The sequence below is a fragment of the Eublepharis macularius genome, chromosome 3 (assembly GCF_028583425.1).
Source record: "Eublepharis macularius isolate TG4126 chromosome 3, MPM_Emac_v1.0, whole genome shotgun sequence".
NCBI lineage: Eukaryota > Metazoa > Chordata > Lepidosauria > Squamata > Eublepharidae > Eublepharis > Eublepharis macularius.
Window position 1 is genome coordinate 47675051 of NC_072792.1, and position 19206 is coordinate 47694256.

The 19206-nt window shown below is 41.0% G+C and overlaps 1 protein-coding gene across 1 annotated transcript; it reads left to right on the top strand.

Moving 5' to 3' along the window:
• The first annotated feature begins 8217 nt into the window (after window positions 1–8217).
• Window positions 8218–18674, top strand: CHAMP1 (chromosome alignment maintaining phosphoprotein 1). Its single transcript, XM_054975105.1, has 2 exons — window positions 8218–8402; window positions 14721–18674. Exon 2 carries the CDS (start codon window positions 14747–14749, stop codon window positions 17927–17929), a length of 3183 nt encoding a protein of 1060 aa, XP_054831080.1. The 5' UTR covers window positions 8218–8402; window positions 14721–14746; the 3' UTR covers window positions 17930–18674.
• The last annotated feature ends 532 nt before the right edge of the window (window positions 18675–19206 follow it).

Consider the following 19206-nt stretch of genomic DNA (forward strand, 5'->3'; position numbering starts at 1 on the left):
TATAGGCTTTATATGAGAAGGGCTTGAACTCACCTTGTCCCATTAATGTTTGCATTCCTGAGGTCTGTTTCTTCATCCAAGGAGGACTCAGGTGTGCAATGTTGACAATAGCATCAGTTAGTCAACAGTAAGAAACAATATGCTTGTTGATCCTATCCTATCCTATCCATGTTTGGGGGAAGGGAGGAAGCAATTCTGGTTAACTTTAGCGATATTTTGAACACCTGGACAGTAGACGTTTCTATAGATAGGTGTTATATGATTCGTTTCTTTGGAAGAAGAGAGAGTACTTCAGGCTTACAGCATTTTTGTAATATCTATTCATTTATACACACAGAGGGAGAAGAAAGCAAGCATCTGGAGAACACTAGTTTTAAAGATGTATCAGTCCCTCCTCACCATGTACTTAGCTTCAAAAATTCTTACCTTTGCTCATTACATTTCCAAAGCCAAACTTTTTCCTTCATCTCTCGACAAAGCAGGTGTGGTTCATATAGTACATAGTAGCTTCATGTCATTAATGTGACAACCATGACTACTATGCATCCAATTCTTTCTCTCCCCTCCCCCCTCCCAAGAAAGAAAGAAAGAGCCAGTCCTGCCTTTCCATCGCCTTACTAAAGTAGAAACTCCTTAAGAATAACCCAGGCAGCATCACCTTTCTGTTGCAAGGAACAACTATTCAGGAAGAACCAGGGCTTTTTTTCTGGGAAAAGAGGTGGTGGAACTCAGTGGGTTGCCCTCAGAGAAAATGGCCACATGGCTGGTGGCCCCACCCCCTGATCTCCAGACAGAGGGGGGTTTAGATTGCCCTCCTCGCCGCTCGGCAGCGCGGAGGGCTATCTAAACTCCCCTCTGTCTGGAGATCAGGGGGTGGGGCCACCGGCCATGTGACCATTTTCAAGAGGTACTGGAACTCCATTCCACTGAGTTCCAGCTAAAAAAAAGCTCTGGGAAGAACAATTTCTATCATAGCAGGATGCCTGGCATGGAACCTCTCAACATTTTGTAACTGACACTGACAGCAGCCATTTTGTGGTAGCATGTACTAGCTGTTTTTAAAATTCCAATAATGCTCACAGAGTCAACAAGGTTGGGAATCCCTGCATTAAATGTACACTTTCTGATAGTTTTAGAAATTTCAACTAACAAATAATGCTCATTAAAGAATATTCTTTATTTATTAGCAAAGTGCTGTTAAGGTTATAGTTTCTCACACTATTTACTTTGAGACACTCACATTTACAATTGTTTTCTTCACCCTTCCTGTCTCCCCATCTCCTTTAACAGCAGCACCATATGTAAAAATTCAACAAATGAAGGTTTTCCTCATTAATTCATACAGGGAAAATATACCGGTTGAATATTTGGCTGTCATATGGCTCTAAGGACCAGGAGCCTTCTATCAAAGATGGCCTATAATTCAACATACTGAAGAAAAAGTGTAAGCAACCAATTTCTACAGATCACCAGAAATTACATTTTCATTTGAAATTTGCTTAATTGTTTTGATTCAGTCAGGTGTCATTATGTCTATGAGTACTTGTGCCACGGATTTGAGTCTTCTTAACTTACTAGGGATGCCAGAATTTCTACTAACTTTGTGCCTTTTACAGCAATTTGATTTGCAGTAATTAGTAGGATTGGTGCCTAATTACTGAGAATGGTTTGACCTATAAGAACTGGAGCCAGGTCTTAGGACAAAAGAATATTAATGTTGCTTAACAAATGTGGACATTTCCTAATGGAGCCAAATAATAGAAAATGGCCCTGTTCGTGCCTCCAGCACTTCCCTCCTCCTCCTCCTCCTCCTCCTCCTCCTCCTCCTCCTCCTCCAACAAACAAACAAACAAACAAACAAACAAACAAACAAACAAACAAACAAACAAACAAACAAACAAACAAACAAATGGAACTTTTCAAAGAATGTACTTATTTAGAACATTTCTAAAGAGAGGAAACCTGCTTAGACAGCTTAAAAGTAAAACATGATAAACAGTATCAAATTGTTAAAATTTAAGAAACGCCAGCTTGAAGACGTGGGGAGCACGTAACTATATTTGTCTCTCCATGCTATGAAAAACTTACCCTAAGCTTTTAATTAAGCTATTATGAATGCCCTTTTTCTGATTGATTGATGAACCTAATTGTGGGTAGATGTGATATATCCTTGCATTTATCTCCCTCTTCCACCCCATCCCCCATCCCCCTTTCTTCTTTGCTTTAACCATCAACGTTTTCAAGGAGCTTACAAAAAGTGTTATCTGCTTAAATCCTTTATTGATATTCATTCCCTGTATTCTTTTTCTGTTAGCAAGGTAACAACCAGCACCATCTATTCCGGGTATGTAAATCTTTATTGCCAGAACACGAAAAGTTATTTGGTTGTTCAATAGATTAACTGCTATCAGTTTCTGCAAAAGGCATATTGAAACATTTAAATAAAAGAATATGGCCTGTCTCCATTAGATCATTGTCATATAGGATAAATATGGTTTTAAAGGGTGAAATAAGGACATTGGGAACTGAACAAACAACAATAAAGGGGTAAAACAAGAAGGCCTTTAGGGCATGATATAGCCCACAGATCTCCAGTATAATACTCACCAATGAGTTTCCTGGTATCTGCTTGTTACATACTTCCTTACCCTTTAACTCTTCTTCCTTATCCCTTTTTACATTCCCCTTCTTTTTCCATTTCTTCACTCCACTCACAATCCCTCCTTTTTTACATGTTCACACGCCCTCTGTCCTTTTTTCTGACCCTCTTCTGTCCTCCCTCCCCCATCATCCCACACCATTTTTCCAGTCAGTTTGCAATACTGAGAGAACACAGAGGTCACCAAGGAGAGTCAAACCCCTTCCAGCAAGTCTGGGCAGTTGAGTAGCTGCAGCTTAAAGATAATGGCTGCCTGAGCTCACAGCTTGTTTCTGTCTTCATTAGGGCATATGATTGCTTGAAACTACAGTACCTAACAACAACCATCACTCCAATACTACCAGAAAGGGAGAGGGCAGGTGTTCAGTACAAGAAGCAAATATGAGAGCAACAAGAGAAGAGGAGGAGGGAAATGGAGTCTTTACACTCCGCAGTCTAGACAGAGAAACATACTCTACCCTCCTAGCAACTGTCATATCCAGAATATATTTATACACTCACCAAATAAAATCGATTGTACACAGGCTTATGGATTCCTGTATCAAAGTTCTTGCTCCTCTAAAGATTTGCAGATGGTAAGTAACACCACAGACCACAATTTATTTCAATTGAATACATATTAGCAAGCACAGGCAACTTTACTATTATGTATCCCACCCTCGCCATTTCATTTAATTGAAATTTTAGTTTTAAAAAGTAAATAAGGGAAAGATAGAAGGGACTCTGCTATGGCAGTCATTCTATAGTGGAGTCCACTGTCTTCTCTCAAAATTCAACAAGATTGATGACCAAGGATTTGGAGCAAGTTAAGCATATCCTTTATGCAAGTACTTAGATTAATTCCTACTGAACTCAGTGGAACATATTTCTGAGCATTCATGCTTAGACTAGAACTGCGAGTCCTTCTGGTTTCATTAAGAAAATTAAGCATATATTTAAATCCATCTCCATGAAACTATTAAAATTGTTTAACTTTGGTTAGATCATGCTCCTGCTATGTGGTTTGTACACAGTACAGGAAATATACTATCCATGTCCAGAAAATTTCTCATTCTTGATATAATGCACTAAATGCAGAGAAGACTGTCTATGAGAATCCTTATTTTAAAAACAAAACACTCTAAGATCTTTTTATCAGTTGTTCCACCCACTTGTAAGATTTTTAATATATCTCATCAAGGATTCTCACAAGTCGCGACCAGAGAAAAGATAGCAGCAAAATTTAAGATTTTCCTTTTGGTATCTAATCAACAACACTAGAGCATACAAACACATTTTATAGCACAGGTATGCTTTCTGGTTGTATTTCCAATGTTGCTAGGAGATATTGACTAGTTGAAGAAAATGATGCTTTATATGTTATATCTACACCTAGAGATACAAGTTATGTCATCTTAATGTTTTACCTAGGAAGAACAGAAAATAGTCTTGTTCACATTTCTTCTATGCAAACAAGCTTGTTTTACTCAACAGTAATTTTACTACTGCATTTTAGTCAATAGCCACTAGATGGAAGCAAACATTACTTTGAACAATCAATGTACTTTTGTGTGTGTTATGTATCATCAAGAAATATAACACAAAAGTTACTCTATTATATCTATCTATGCATCATATTTAACTGTAAATTAAATCAGAAAAATGGCCACACATTAAAACGTATTTTCTGAGCACTTGTCAATAGGATTGCCAATTTTAAGTGATGAGAGGACTTAATTGTTGGATTTCTGCCCATCATACTGTTGTCAAAAATGCAAGAGTCTTCCCAAGAAAGTAGTAATAACCCAACGGTAATATTACACAGCTTTCATGATACATTAATGTAGTCAAAATTATCCCTACTTGTCTAACACAAATTTCATGTTGTGTTGGTTCTATACATGTATTTAACATACAGCAAATTAGCTGCCATGTAACTTATCCATTATATAAATGCCAAGCAGAAAGATAAGAAATGTGGCATGGAAAGAGGTGGCATATGAGGTGTTAAAGAGAATACTTGCCAGAACAGCAAATGTTTACAATATAAAGTGGGATATGTACGGGCTTTAGTTGATGATCTCTGTTTGAATGCAGGCAGAGGCTATGCTTCTTTGTTGCTCCTCCTGGTTCTATCTGCAGCATTTGATGCCGTAGATCGTGCCATCCTGCTGAGGAGTTTGGAGGCAGAAGTGGGCATCAAAGGATGTGCCTTGGACTGGTTTAAATTGTTCCTCATGGAACGGACTCAAAGGGCTGCTGCTGGATCAGCTAGTTTCAGTATGGGAATTACCTCGCAAAACTCCACAGAGCTCAGTATTATCCCCCATGTTATTCAACCTCTGTGTAAAGCCTTTAGGAGAAATCATCTGTATGTGGATGACACCCAGCGATCCAAATCACTGGGTGTTGAAGTAGAGGTCTTGATTTGTTGCTGACAGCTGTGGTCAAACTGGCTGAAAGAAAACCAATTGAAACTGAACCCAGACAAGACAGAATTGATGCTGGTTAAGGTGGCAAAGATCTTGAAGGACATGGTGCTCCCCACTTTTGATGGAGTTCAGTTGGTGCAGAATGTGACTACACTGCTATCATTGGAATCTAGACAGTCCATGCATATTACTCCCATTCAGCGATCACTCCATTAACTATCCATCAGTTACCGGGCTCAATTCAAAGTTTTGGTTATCACATATAAAGCCCTTCATGGCCTTCATTCCTCCTATCTGTGGGACCACCTTTCTCCCTATGTTCTGCCACAGCAAATTCACTCATCTGAACAGATTTCTGCAGGTGCCCCCCCCCCCGCAAATGGGCAAAACCAAAAATTATTTATACTTGAGCAGTCTCTGTCATGACCCCCCCCCCCCCATTTACGGAATGGTCTGCCTAATGAAGTTAGGAGGGCTCCCACTCTCTTAGCTTTCCTCAAACTATGCAAAACTGATTTATTCAGGAACACCTTTTTAAACAGTTATGAAAACTGTACAATAAGGAAATGGTTCAAAAAGATCCATTTGGTAAAGGGATAAGGACTGTAGACTATACAATTTGTATTGTGTTGTGGTATGTTCCTACTGTGTAGTTTCTGCATTGTTTAATATGTTATGTTTAAATTGCAAATGCTTGTTTCAGCATTGTTTCCAGCTCTGTATTGGATTTCTGCTTGCTTCCAATTTCTGTAAATTTGCATTTGTATATGAGTATATTGAATGTCCCAGCTGTTGACCATATTGACTTATACTGTGTAATCCACCTTGAGTCCCAGTGAGAAAGGTGCACTATAAATAATGTAAATAAATAAATAAATACTTTCTGATTGAAGCTGTACACCTTTGTTTGTGAAGCAATGGGAAAGTTGTGCACGGGGAACATTCTATCCCACAGTATCATTGTTCACATAAAATTTCTGCCATAGACCTACACATCTCAATCCAAAAGAAAATCCACGAGACCTAAATAAACCAGAAAAACAAATGTGATGGAGTAGGAGACTGGAAATAGCAGAAGATACATTTTATACACATGAAATTACTTTTTGCCCATTAGTGTATAGTTAATTTTTTTCTGTTCTGTTCTAGGAATGGCACTGTGTTACTGTTCCTTCAAATTATGCAATGACTGTATTTGCTGTAAGTACCATAGGAAACATGTAATGCCTGACCAAATACATGTATTCTTAGACATGCAGCATGCCTGGGGTGCTGTGACCAATCAGGTTTCCCGGAGCTTGCCCCACAGCATTCAAAAAAGCTGTACAATACTGGTGTAACCACAGCAAACGTAAGAGCCCTGCAAACTTTTTCACTTTTGGAGCACTAAAGTTATTTTTTGATATGTACTGACTTCTGTTAGCTTTGATTGAAGATACACAGCTGGAGGGCCATTATTCTGCTGTATAATGACCTGGCAATGGCAAATGTTATTTCTAGTATGGAACAAGGGGTGTGCAATCAGATATTGCTGACCCAATAAAATGCTCAATATTTCCTGTTTGGGATCAGACTGGCAATATCTGATATTGCAAAAGACTCCCCTGATACTTCCAATACTTCACTTCAGAAATATTTGGAACTGGGTCAGGAGGCTGTTCTGCAGGACATTCACCAACCCTTACATTTTAAACGATTACTGTTGCAGTGATCTCCAGACTCCAGATTTACTGTTCATTGAAATAATGGTTCTTTAAAGGGAATTTAAAGAGACAATGTACTGAGGACCAGCTGATCTCACCCCTGATACTGCAGAAAAGAGAGGAAGAGAGTTCTCTGTAGCTGAGCATGGCAACCCCTTTTAAACTTTAAATCCACTGCTCTTGGAGGATGGTAACCTTGTTTTCACCTAAGATGTAACTCCTAAACCTTGGACCAAAACCATTTAGGGCTTTAAAGGTCAGAAACAGCACCAATAAGATATGTATTGTGGACAAATCTCTTGAAAAGTTTAATTGCCGCCTCCTAACTTCCCTTCCAATGTATCGCTGCAGGAGAATTGTGTATATTTTAAACCAAAGACGTGCTCTTGGTTCACAAAAGGAGACACTGAGGCCCCTACATGCCTGACCGGTGGTCCTACATCAACTAAGTGTGAGTCATTCCACATATCCTACAGGAAAACAATGGGGTGGTGTGGCAAAAGCTCACAGACTGTTAAGCAGGCAAGTTGGTATGATTATTCCTGAGGTTAGAAATTTGATAAACACTGGTGCCCTTTCCTGAGATCTCACAGTGGTGGCAAAGCTCTTTTAGGTCTGTATAACCTCAGATTGCAGATGAGGGTACCAGGTACCATACATCCTATGTATGCATAGAAAACTAGGCCATGGAAAGGCTAGGCTAGAATTCTTCCCCTGACATGTACTTTCCTATGTGGAAAGGTGGGGACAGATATGGAGTAATAGGCAAACATAGGAGTCCACGTTTTCAATCAACCCTAACCTTGCAAAAATTTTAGGAGACACTGCTTGGAGCTTTTCCCATGTACTTTCAGTGGCACATGAGTGGAAGTTTGTTAGTATGGATAACTGTTATTCTCTTTTATTATGAAATTACAAAACCAAAGGTTTCCCTATAAAATACACCACGTAAATTCATACAAAACCATTTTAAAAACGAAAGACCCCTCATTCTTTTCAATCCAACCTCTCTAGCTAAACCACATTCACTTCTACAACACAATCCTGCACGTCTAATTTTAATACATTTTGAGATGTTTGCAGATTCATAAACCTTAATAAATGTATCAGTATCTTAAAACGTTATTCAACCATTCTTATTTGCATTGTACTTCCGTGGGCTGCAATCCTGGCTGGTTTTAAAGTCGTTAGCTGCTTTAAATAGTACTACCACACAGACAAAGGTTCATCCCCTCAGAGAGAATTAATGCATAAATAATCCTCTCAGATAGGGAAAAAAATCCTCACCACACAGCCCAACTATCCCCTCACAAGCAGCTGCCCAGCCCTCGCCTCCCCTCTAGTGGGAGAAATTCCATCCCACCAGGTCTTCCGACTTTCCCCCCGCCCCCTTGCGCCTGCGCCAAATTTTGCAACGGGGGGCGGGGCGAAAACCGAGGCGCCGTTGAGCAGCCCCCTCGGAGGCCGCGAGCCAATAAAAAAGCGGGCCTCCCGCCGCAAGCCCCTCTTTGTCTCTTCCACCATTCCCGTTTCTGTCCCCCCCGTTCGACTCTGGCTTTTGGGAAGTGCCGCCATTGTCACCGAAGCGCCCCAGCGGGAGCGTCTCCGTACGTTTTTTTCTTTCCCTGGGTACGTATTTACCCTTCAGCCTGTCCTTCGTGCCACAGACTTAAAGTATATGCATAGGAGGGAAACAAAAAGGGGAGGGGGAGAGGGAGGGCCTTTCGGCTTAGGTGTGAGGATCGGTCTCGGAGAGGAGGGGGGTGGGTAGTCGCTGTCTTTCTCCCCCCTCCCCCGTTTTCCGCTGTTCTGCTCCCGCCCCTCTGGTTCGCAGTGTTTCTGCGCGTGCGCGCGTTTGGTAGGCGGGCGCTGCGCCTTCCTTAGCGGTGTTGAGGGTGCGCGTGCGCCCTGCGTGTCGAGTCTCGGGCCGCCTGATCTGGCTGCGCGGCGCTCTGCTTGCCCGGCGCTCTTGTTCAGCGGGCTAGCCGCTCACCAGACAACGTGCCCAGTTGCTGCTATCTGACTTCTGCAACAGCTACCCTCCCCCCCTCCCAGGTGGTGGGAAGAGAACTATTATATATACGCATTTAGACAAATGTCTCTCTCTTCGGGGACTTAACTTCCCCTCTTTTACCCAAGCTTCAGATTTTTCAGAAAACATGGAGGGATCGCCCAGGTTTGGTGGAAAAGGCTTCTTTCTTTCTCTTTGGCCCCGATCTGCAGATTTAAGGGTCCGCAGATGGGGCCGTGTTGACTGTTAAATTGATCGACACTAACTGATCATAGAGTGGCTGTAGGTAGCCCTCTAGTCACAAGGATTACAAAGCCCTGCCGGCTCCATTCCATTTGGCAAAGTTAATTTATAAGCTGCTTATCCCCCCCCCCCAAGCATCTTTTCGCAAAGTTGATTTCTAAGCTGCTTATTCTTTTTTCCCCTCCACAGCATCTTCAAGGATCACTTAGATTGCTGTTAAATACTGTTAATATGCTGCCTCTAGAACTGCTAATTTCTCAAAAAAAGGAAAAACAATTAATAGGGTTTTTCCCCAGTGCTCTCCCAAATGTCACATTCTATTGGAAAAATGGAGGGGGTTTGGAATCTCAGAAAAGCTCCCTCCCCCCATTTTTCTTTTTTCCCCCCAGGCCCTCACATCACTAGATCAGCAGTGGTTAAATGGTTTAATGGAGGTATACAGTTGTTTTCTAAACTGATTGTTCAACTTGTCCCTTTACCAGAAACTAAGACTGGTTAGTCTGGTAAATTAACATGTTTTCCTGACAATAAAGGTTTATGCACATTGAAAAGTTTAGCTGATGCTAATAAAAGCAGTTGTGTAAGAAAATTGTGTAAGAATCCCAACAGTCTGTTGGAAATAATGTTAATGTGCAACTTGTTTTTTTTTCTGAAATAGGAAGTCTATAGAGATTGATTTAAAACATTTGTATGCTATCTTTCTGCTCAGTTGGGGTCTCAGAACATTATGAAGACATTAAAATCAACTATAAAAATAATGCATCAAACCCCAGGTAAAAATAGTTAGCAAGAGAATGACAGACTCAATAGTAGTCTTCAGCTGCTGGTGGAAGACAGTAATTGAGGGAGATAGGTGAATCTCACTGGAGGGAATTAGAGATGACATTCTGTTCCCCCCCCCCCAATTTTTATTTTATTAATAGAATGAAAAGCCCAGTAAAGAGGGCAGAAAGCAAAAATAAAAGTGATAGTAAAAGAAGCTTACAAGAAGGAAGAAAAGAAAACAATGTAGAAATAAAACAATACATATTTCCATTCTTCTCTACAACATTTATTTTAACAAATATCGTACTTAAAATATTAATCTTTCCAAATCTGTCTTTTCCACTACTGCCTCTATTCTATTTATTTTTTCCCCAGAGGTGACATTCTGAAGCAGGATTCACTAAAAACTCTTTTAGAGGCTCAACAGCCTTGCTGATAGAATTAACAGATGAGCTCAGACAGAGTGAATACACAATAGGCTAGAGATACTAGAATTCTTACTGTTTTATCATGAAGTAACAGTGAATAACAATAGCATGCTCCAGGCTATAATTTTATCATGTTATTAAAGTAATGTTGCTAAGAGATGATCCTAGAGTTGATCGAGTTGACCTTGATTTTGTTAGTACTAATTGCATTCTTGAGTGGGTGATTATTTCATCTCAGTTGATCAGAACGGAAATGTATGTTTTAATATTACATCTTTATTGTATAATCACATTTCCCTATTTCCTGAAACATGATTTTAGTCTGCTGCAACATGTACAAGTATTGAAAACATATAGGAGATCAAATTAATCTAATATTTTTATGTTCTATTACTATTTTTATAAAAAGGAAGTAAATATAACTGCTGTTGCTGTGATTGTTTATGTTAAATGGCTTGGAAAAAAAGGAGAGAATCCCTAAGGACCCCATACATAGATAACCGCAGCACTGAGCAGTAATCCCATAGCACCATCTCCTGGAGTAGATTTGCCCAGTAGGAGAGAAGCCATCTTAGTGCAGTGCCCTTGATCTCCCACTTAACTATCTCTCCATGTTTGATGGTACCAAAAGTTGTGAAGAGGTCCAGGAGAGTCAGTTTACTTTGTCTCTATCAGCAATTATTGTCAGTCTAGGATGTAGGCTCTGGTATATCTTAGGAATGATCTTGAGTCTGATTAAGGAGAGAATGAAGAGAGTTTATTCAGGAACTACAACTCTGACAAAAAGAAGAGAAACAGAATAGATACTAACTACCTCACTAAACGGAGGAAGGACTTCTAGGAAGAAGCAGATTTGCTGCCCCCTGCAGGTATTCTGTGTCTTCTGCCTTCTCTGTACACACGACATTGTATTTCTCCCCTTCTCAAGGTCTAGTGTACAGAGTCCACAAGGTTTAACTTCTTGTGTAGACTTTCAAACTTGTCTTTAGGGAATGGCTTAGTGAGTATATCGGCGATTATCTCTTCTGGCAGCAGTACTCCCAACTTGGTACACCCATCCTCTTGTATATTTCTCACTAGGTGTTGTTTCACATCATTATGTTTGGTTCTAGAGTTCATCTTTTCTGTTTGTGCAAGTTTTATGTAACCTTGATTGTCCTCGAAGTTTTATTGGTTTGGGTTCTTCTGTCCCAAAGTCATTCATCAGTTGGAGCATCTACTTCAGTTGTCTGCATGCCTCTGCTGCGGATACATATTCAGCTTCAGTTGAGGACAGAGCCGGAGTTTCTTGTTTTCTGCTACTCCAGCTCACTGCTCTGTTGCCATAAAAGAAGAAATTTCCACTGGTAGACTTTCTGTCCTTGGCATCTCCTGCCCAATCTGCATCCATATATCCCATCAGTCTGGGATTTCCACTTGTTGGCAACTTTTGAATTTTTAATTTGGCTGGTCCTTACGTTACCTTAAGCTTACACTCCAGGAGGGCTCTGATCACAACCAATAGTCTTTCTATTTCCACTCACACAGAGCTTCAGGTGTTCTCTACTTTACCCAGGCTTTTACCTTGAGAACACCTTCCCTTTTTTTGTTTGTATATACTGTTGCTTCCCTGGCCCCTCAGAAGATTTTTGCTGCCACCAAAGGCCTTTTCTTAGACCTCCTTGGTTTTACTGGTTATATAGGAAGATTTGTTATGGGTGGTAGTTTGACAGAATGGTCAGCACATGCAGTTGTGAAGTAAAACAGGTCTTTCATGCATAAACAAAGTAGACTTTATTTATAAGAACATAAGTGTGATGGTTGCAGAGTTCTGATAAGTGTATCGGTTTCAGAAGAGTTCTTAAGCTTAGTGGTTTCGAAAATAATTATCTCTTCTTAAAGGTATATTCACAAACACAGTCACACAGGCTAATTTTCCACGTAGGTCTTCACTAGCAGACTAAACTCTCATCCGCACAGACAGATTCACTCAGGCCTTTCCACACAACTTGCCTGACCTAGATAGAATAATCTCTCAGATATACACAGATTGACCAAGGCGCACACAACTGTTTGCCTGACTTGGATAGAATTAGGCTGTCAAATTTCCATACAGTTTGCCTGATTTAGCCAAAATCCTTTCTCAGAGACACCCAAAGACTAACTGAAAACCTTTGCCTCAGCAAACTGACCAAAAACTGCAGTTCACTCTGCTACTGGCCAGTCAGATTGCAGTCCACACAGCCATCTAGTCTCCCCTTCTTTCCTCAGAGGCCTGCATTTAAATTCAGTAGTAATGTATATTAAAAACCCCACATTAACCAGCAGAAATAAAAATACTCACACTTCTTTACATACAGAATTTTACACTGATGAAGAATGAATATGCTCCAGAAGACATGTAATATTGAGTCAGGTGAAAGGGAAAAAAACAGAGGAAAATGGGGAAATTGCTTATGTGCTTTTGTATGTTCAGCTGTTTTCCAAATCCCCCCACTCCTGCAATTTCCTGTGCTTGTTTCCCTCTAATAGCAAACTTCATGGTCATTTATAGTCCGCCTGTCTCACTGAGATTCAAGGCGGATTACATAGTTTGAGATTAGTAAAATCAGTAACAAGGACGGCAGGCATTTCCATACAGTGTCAAGAACACAATGTCATAGGGTAAATGAATACAAGTTTACAAAGGCTTAGCATTAGCATTGAAGAACTGCTGAAACAGAACATTATTCTAGAACAGACATTAAGCAACATGAAGCACAGGAGTGCATATTTAAAGCAATAGATAATATGTAAGGCCACATAATGGTGAAGTCTATAGTTCCTAACTCATTAGTGAAACATCTGAGTCCTCCTCCCTACAAAACCACCCTCCTATCTGAGAAAAAAGCCATGTTTGTCTGTAGCAGTGGAAAAGAGCAAGAGTCCAGTAGCACCTATAAGTAGGGCTTTTTTTCAGCGGGAATGCGGTGGAACGGAGTTTCGGCACCTCTTGAAAATGGTCACATGGCCGGTGGGCCCGCCCCCTGATCTCCAGACAGGAGTTTAGATTGCCCTCTAAACTCCTCTCTGTCTGGAGATCAGGGGGCAGGCCCACTGGCCATGTGACCATTTTCGTCAAGGGTGATTTAAACTTTAAAGCACTCCCCCTTGTTCCAGCTGACCCAAAGTGACATCATTGTGCAGTCCTGAGTTCCACCACCTCTTTTCCCAGAAAAAAAGCCCTGCTTATAAGACTAACAAAATATAGTGGTAGGGTATGAGCTTTCGTGAGCTACAGCTCATGTCTTCAGATACCAGGTATCTGAAGTGAGCTGTGGCTCACGAAAGCTCATATAGATGCCACTGAACTCTTGCTCTTTTCATCGTTGAGTCCATCACAAAGCCAGTGAAAGGACCCACCCACAGAGTTAAAAATGTTTGCATACTCAGGGGAATTCCTAAAAAACTGTATAAAAACTTTAAAAGAAGAAATATCCCTACTCTCCTTCCTCCCCCAGAGAAAAACCCAGCCTGGTGAGGAAGAAAAGTGTTATTTGCCCTTAGAATGCTGAGAGTAAGTTAAAGGAAACAAACCAAGAAAGATGGAAAATTAGCCTACTTAAGCCCTTTAAAAGCTTAAAAGTATCGGGAGAGGAAATGGGAGAGGGATATCTCAATCTCCCCTCTGGGGGATTGCTCATAGTCCTTAGCATTCCCCTCTAATAATGAACTCTGCACTGTCTGTCAGTAGGGCAGTGAAACAGCTATCCAAAGTGACCGCAAGGATGGGATTCTTAGATTATATAGAAAAGCACGACATCACAAATTTAATAAAGATAAAACTTTTTTAAAAACCCTGATGAGCGATAAGTGTGCTCAGCACTTTGTTGGAAGTAGAGAATTTTCATAGCAACAAAGCATCAACTAAAAAAAGGAAATGAAGTGTATATTAACATTATTTGGCATCAGAACAAATCTAAATAATTTAGTGTTCAAAATCTATACTTGTGCAAGTATAATATCATTTACTGCATAATCTCTTATGGGTTTTTCTAATGGGAACATTCAACCCATTTACTTACTAAAATAAGGAAGAAATAATAGCGGTCCCAGAAAGAGCCCATTTAAGCCCAATTCACAGTTTCTTACCATTTGTGTCAGTTGGATGTACATGAGACTGTTTATGGCACCAGTTGTGAATTAGCTGAAATTTTTATACAGATAGATTTATACAGAGAGTTTATTTTGTTAGTCCTTCTGCAACAAAAAAAATCCATTTGGAATGGGTAAACAGCTTAAATTGCCTTCAAGAAAATCTGATAGTAGCGTAAATAATGGAAAGATTTTTAATGCAGAAACCTTTGTGCAAACAATGTTCTTGAAAATGTTAACTGTGCCCCCAAAATGAAAGAGTTCATTTTAGTTTTACAGTTGACCTGGTGTCTCTCTCTTTGTGTAACTTAATTGCTTAATCCAAAGTTTACATCAATATGAATAAATATATATTTTATTAGGTTAATTATTTTAACTTTATTTCAGGAATACTGAAGCTTTCAATTTGAATCATGTGCAGTGTAATGCAAGCGGAGAGAAGAGTGGACATGTTGAAGATCCTGAGTAAAACAGCGGAGAGCTTTGAATGTGATCACTGCAACTTCAGAGGCTCTGACTATGCAAATATACAGATACATATGGGTTCTATCCACCCTGAGTTTTGTGATGAAATGGATACTGCTGGATTGGGGAAACTTATTTTTTACCAGAAAAGTGCAAAATTATTCCATTGCCACAAATGTTTTTTTACCAGCAAAATGTATAGTAATGTTTATAATCACATCACATCACATCGTACTGGGCCTGAAAAACTGAATGAAGAGCAGAAAGATTTGTTAGACGCAGGATCCCTGAAAAAACCTATCTGTGTGGAGCCTCCAAAGCCGCCTCTGTCTCCTGAATCACAAAAGCCCACTATGTCTCCTGAGTCTCAGAAGCCTACTGCTGCTGAACCCCTCAAGTCTGACATTGGTTTATCTCCCAAGATGCAAAAGCCCTTCCCAGTTGCACCAGTGGAGCAGCAGAAAGTTGCTCCAGTTGTTTGCCCAGAGCCTCAGAAATCTCCAGCTCTAGAGCCTCCCAAACCCATCCCAGTACTGGCACCAGAGCCACTGAAACAGAGTCCTTTGTCTCCAGAACCACAGAAACCTGCCCTGACTGAGTCCCCAGAGCCACCAAAGCCTGTCTCAACTGTGTCCCCAGAACCACAAAAATCTGTCTCAGCTATATACACCGAGCCACAGAAACCCCTCCCTGCTGTACAGGCAGAAGTACACATTGCTGCCGTAGAGTCAGAGAAGTCTACGACACTAGTATCCTTGGAGCCACAGAAACTAATTCCGCCTGTATCCCCAGACCTTCAGAAGTCTGCACTGCCTTCCTCTCCTCCTGTGGCTGTATCTGAATCACAGAAATTTTCTCCAGCTATGTCTCCCGAGCCCCGCAGGCATTCTCCAGCTGTGTCTCCTGAGCCCCGCAGGCACTCTCCGGCTGTGTCTCCCGAGCCCCGCAGGCACTCTCCGGCTGTGTCTCCTGAGCCCCGCAGGCACTCTCCAGCTGTGTCTCCCGAGCCCCGCAGGCACTCTCCAGCTGTGTCACCTGAACCAAAGAAACCTGCCACTGCTCTGTCCTCAGAAACTCGCAGGCATATTCCTCAGATGCGTAGACCTACTTCAGCACTTTCCCCTGAGCCATGGAAGCCAGAAACAACCATTTCTGCAGATCCTTGGAGGCCTCCCAATATTTCAGATCCCTGGAGGCCTGCCCCTACTACCTCTCATGAGCAACAGAAGTCATCTTTTAATCTCTCTCCCTGGTCTCCAAAACCTCCCTCATCTGTATCGCTTGAATCCAGAAGGCCTGCTTCAGAGCCCCGAAGGCCAAGCGCTATGATGCCCCCAGAGCCTCAGAAGTTTGTGGCAGAGCCTTGGAAATCTAGCTCCTTACCTGAGACTCAGAAATCTAGTCTTGCATCCTCAGAACCTTGGAAACCCATTTCTTCGGTTTATCCTGAAGGCTGGAAACCTGTTTTGTCTCCTGATACCTGGAGGCCATCACCACCACCACCTCCTCCTCCACCACCTCCCCCCATGCCATCTGAACTTAGAAAGGCTGGTCCTCCTATGTCACCAGATCTTTGGAAGCCTTCCTTCTTTCCTGAGCAACGCAAACCAGCTCCTTCCATGTCTCCTGATCCCTGGAAATTTTCTTCTGAGCCTCGAAAATCTCCTTTCTTTCCAGAGACTCAGAAACCTGGTACTTTTGTGTCCCCAGACCTCCAGAAGCGTGCTTTGTTTTCTGAACCCCGAAAACGAGCCCTTTTTCCTGAGCCTAAAAAACCTGTTCCTCCTGTTCCTGCTGAGGTTCAGAAGCGCCCCTTTTTCCATGAAACTCCTCATATGTCATTTCCCGAAGTGCAGAAACATGCTCTCTATTCTGAATCTCACAGACCTCCCCCTGTTTCTCCTGAAGCCCCAAAACATGCCTTCTTCACAGAACCCCAGAAACATATTCCTGTTTCTCCTGAAATACAGGATCATGTTCCTTTCTCAGAACCTCAGAAACCACCTGCTCTTTCTCATGAAGTTTTGAAGCCTCCTGTAACTTCAGAAATCCAGAAACTTGCTACCTTTGCCGAACCCCAGAAGCCGCCTCCGAGTTCCCCTGAGAAGCAAAGGCAGCCTTTCTTCGCAGAGCCTCCGAAACGTTCTCTTTCACCTGAACTCCAGAAACCTCCCCCTCCCCCGGCGTCATCTGATCAGAAGCAGCTCTTCGCTTCTGATGCCCACAACCCCGTGCCTGTTGTGTCCTCTGAAGTCGACAAAGCCACTGTCTCTGAGTTGAGCCAGCCTTCTGCTCCTGCCTTTACAGAATTGCAGGCATCTGCTGAATCTAGCAATAAAGACTTCTTAACTGAAAATCCAGAAGATGAGAATCCTTTCAGTGGCCTGTTGGCTCCAAAAGAACAGCCTATGCAAAGCAAGGAACCTGTAGAAGATGCTTTGTATACTTGTCCAAAGAAGAAACCCAAGAAAGAAAACCAGGAGACTTCTAACGCAGACTTAAATAGCAGTGACAGTGGAAACACTGAGATGGATACATCGGAGGTGAAAGAGCAGGAATCCCTCAGTGATCAAGAACAGCTTGATGCAGAATCATCTGATCTCAGTAAAGAGACTAAGACTGATGCAGCTGCTACAACAACACAGCCTCAGTGTGTGCTGCAGTTTACCGAAGAGAAGGAAGCTTTTATCTCAGAAGAAGAAATAGCAAAGTACATGAAGCGTGGCAAAGGCAAATACTATTGCAAAATTTGTTGCTGCCGAGCTATGAAAAAGGGTGCGGTGTTGCATCATTTGGTTAACAAGCATAATGTCCAAAGCCCATTCAAGTGTGACATTTGTGGGAAGGCTTTTCTCTTGGAATCGCACCTCAAAAATCATGTTGCTGCTCATGGGCAGAGTTTGCTTAAATGCCCACGCTGCAGTTTTGAGTCAAACTTCCCTAGAGGCTTTAAGAAGCATTTAACCCATTGTCAAAGCCGTCATAATGAAGAGGCCAATAAGAAACAGCTGGATACCACTGAGCCACCTAGTCAGAGCTATCCCAGTGAAGAGGCCAGTAAGATACCAGTGGATGGCTCTGAACCAATGAATGAATCGCTTACTGAGACACTTAATGAAGAAAATCAGTGATTTTTGGGTTTAGGAGTAGAGAAGTCTCCAAACATGTTGCATTGTACTTTGTGATGTAGTTGAGCTTATATAACAAAGTGAAAAGAAGCTGCTGTTATTACATAGAGCTATGTTAGCATGTCATAATAAATTCATTGATCACGGTCTAAGACAATTTTAAGCATGCTTAAGCCATTGATTTAATAAACTCTAGCGTGCTTAACCATGTATTAGATTGTGGCCGTTATATTTAGAAAGCAGAAGGAGTGGACAGACTTCAAGCATTACTAAATCAATAAGCTTGTACCACAGTGTCACAATTCTTAACAAAGAAAATATACTCGCTTTACAAATTTGAAATGTGAGAAGATAGAAAAACAGATGTTTGGCAGATGTCCTCCAGTTCAGCTGTACAATTCGTAATTTTATTTGCAAAATATTTAGTGAGCTCTTTTATGAAGTAGTTACGGTAACCTGTTTAAATTTTGCATGAGATGGCTGAAATTGTAAGAATGTTTAAGTATTTATTGGGGGGAATCCCAGTTTGCTCCTCAGTGAGTTGTTTTCTTAGATTTTTGAAGTCGCTGTGCTTCTGATTTTCATATTTGAAGCACAAGTTAGTAAGTGTGAAATAGCTAGAGTGATGTCAAATGTGATACTTAAATGCATATGTGCTGTGTCCTGTATGCTTCTTTGTATCAGAGAAAAGTGCATTTTAAAGACATTTTTTATTCTTTTAACAATAAAACATTTCATTTCGGATTATTCATTTATGTGTGATAATGTTTAATTTGTATTAATTCAAATAATGATAGATAGAATAAGTATCATTTTAAATGTAAATTCTTTCCTGGAACTTATAAAGAAAATTAAATATGAGTCTGACTGTATCTCTGAGTTCCAGTTTCAACCTGCAGTGCCAGTTTAGTTACATCTCAGGTAATCTGTGTGTTCTAAGAAGAGGTGGCAATTTTGCCATCCTGATAATGTATAATTGGTACAGGGTCCAATTATATTCCCCTTTCTGTTGCTTTGGGTTCCCTAACTACATTCAGAAGCCAAAGCAATTAGCAAACACTCGTGTTCGACTGTGACAGCACATGCATTGTTTTCTTTCACCGTGCTAGAGAATCCATAGGCAGCTGCTATTGTCAAGTTTTTCCAATATTTTTAACTTTTACATATTTTGTTTTCCATTTGTTATTTGAATGCGAAATAATAGGGCCCTGAAACCATTGATGGAGGAAAGTGCCATCAAGTCGTAGCCAACCTTGCTGGGGTTTTCAAGACAAGAGACT

Excerpts from the sequence above, each read along its gene's own strand:
- CHAMP1 (XM_054975105.1), top strand. The coding sequence starts at position 14,747 with ATGTGCAGTGTAATGCAAGCGGAGAGAAGAGTGGACATGTTGAAGATC.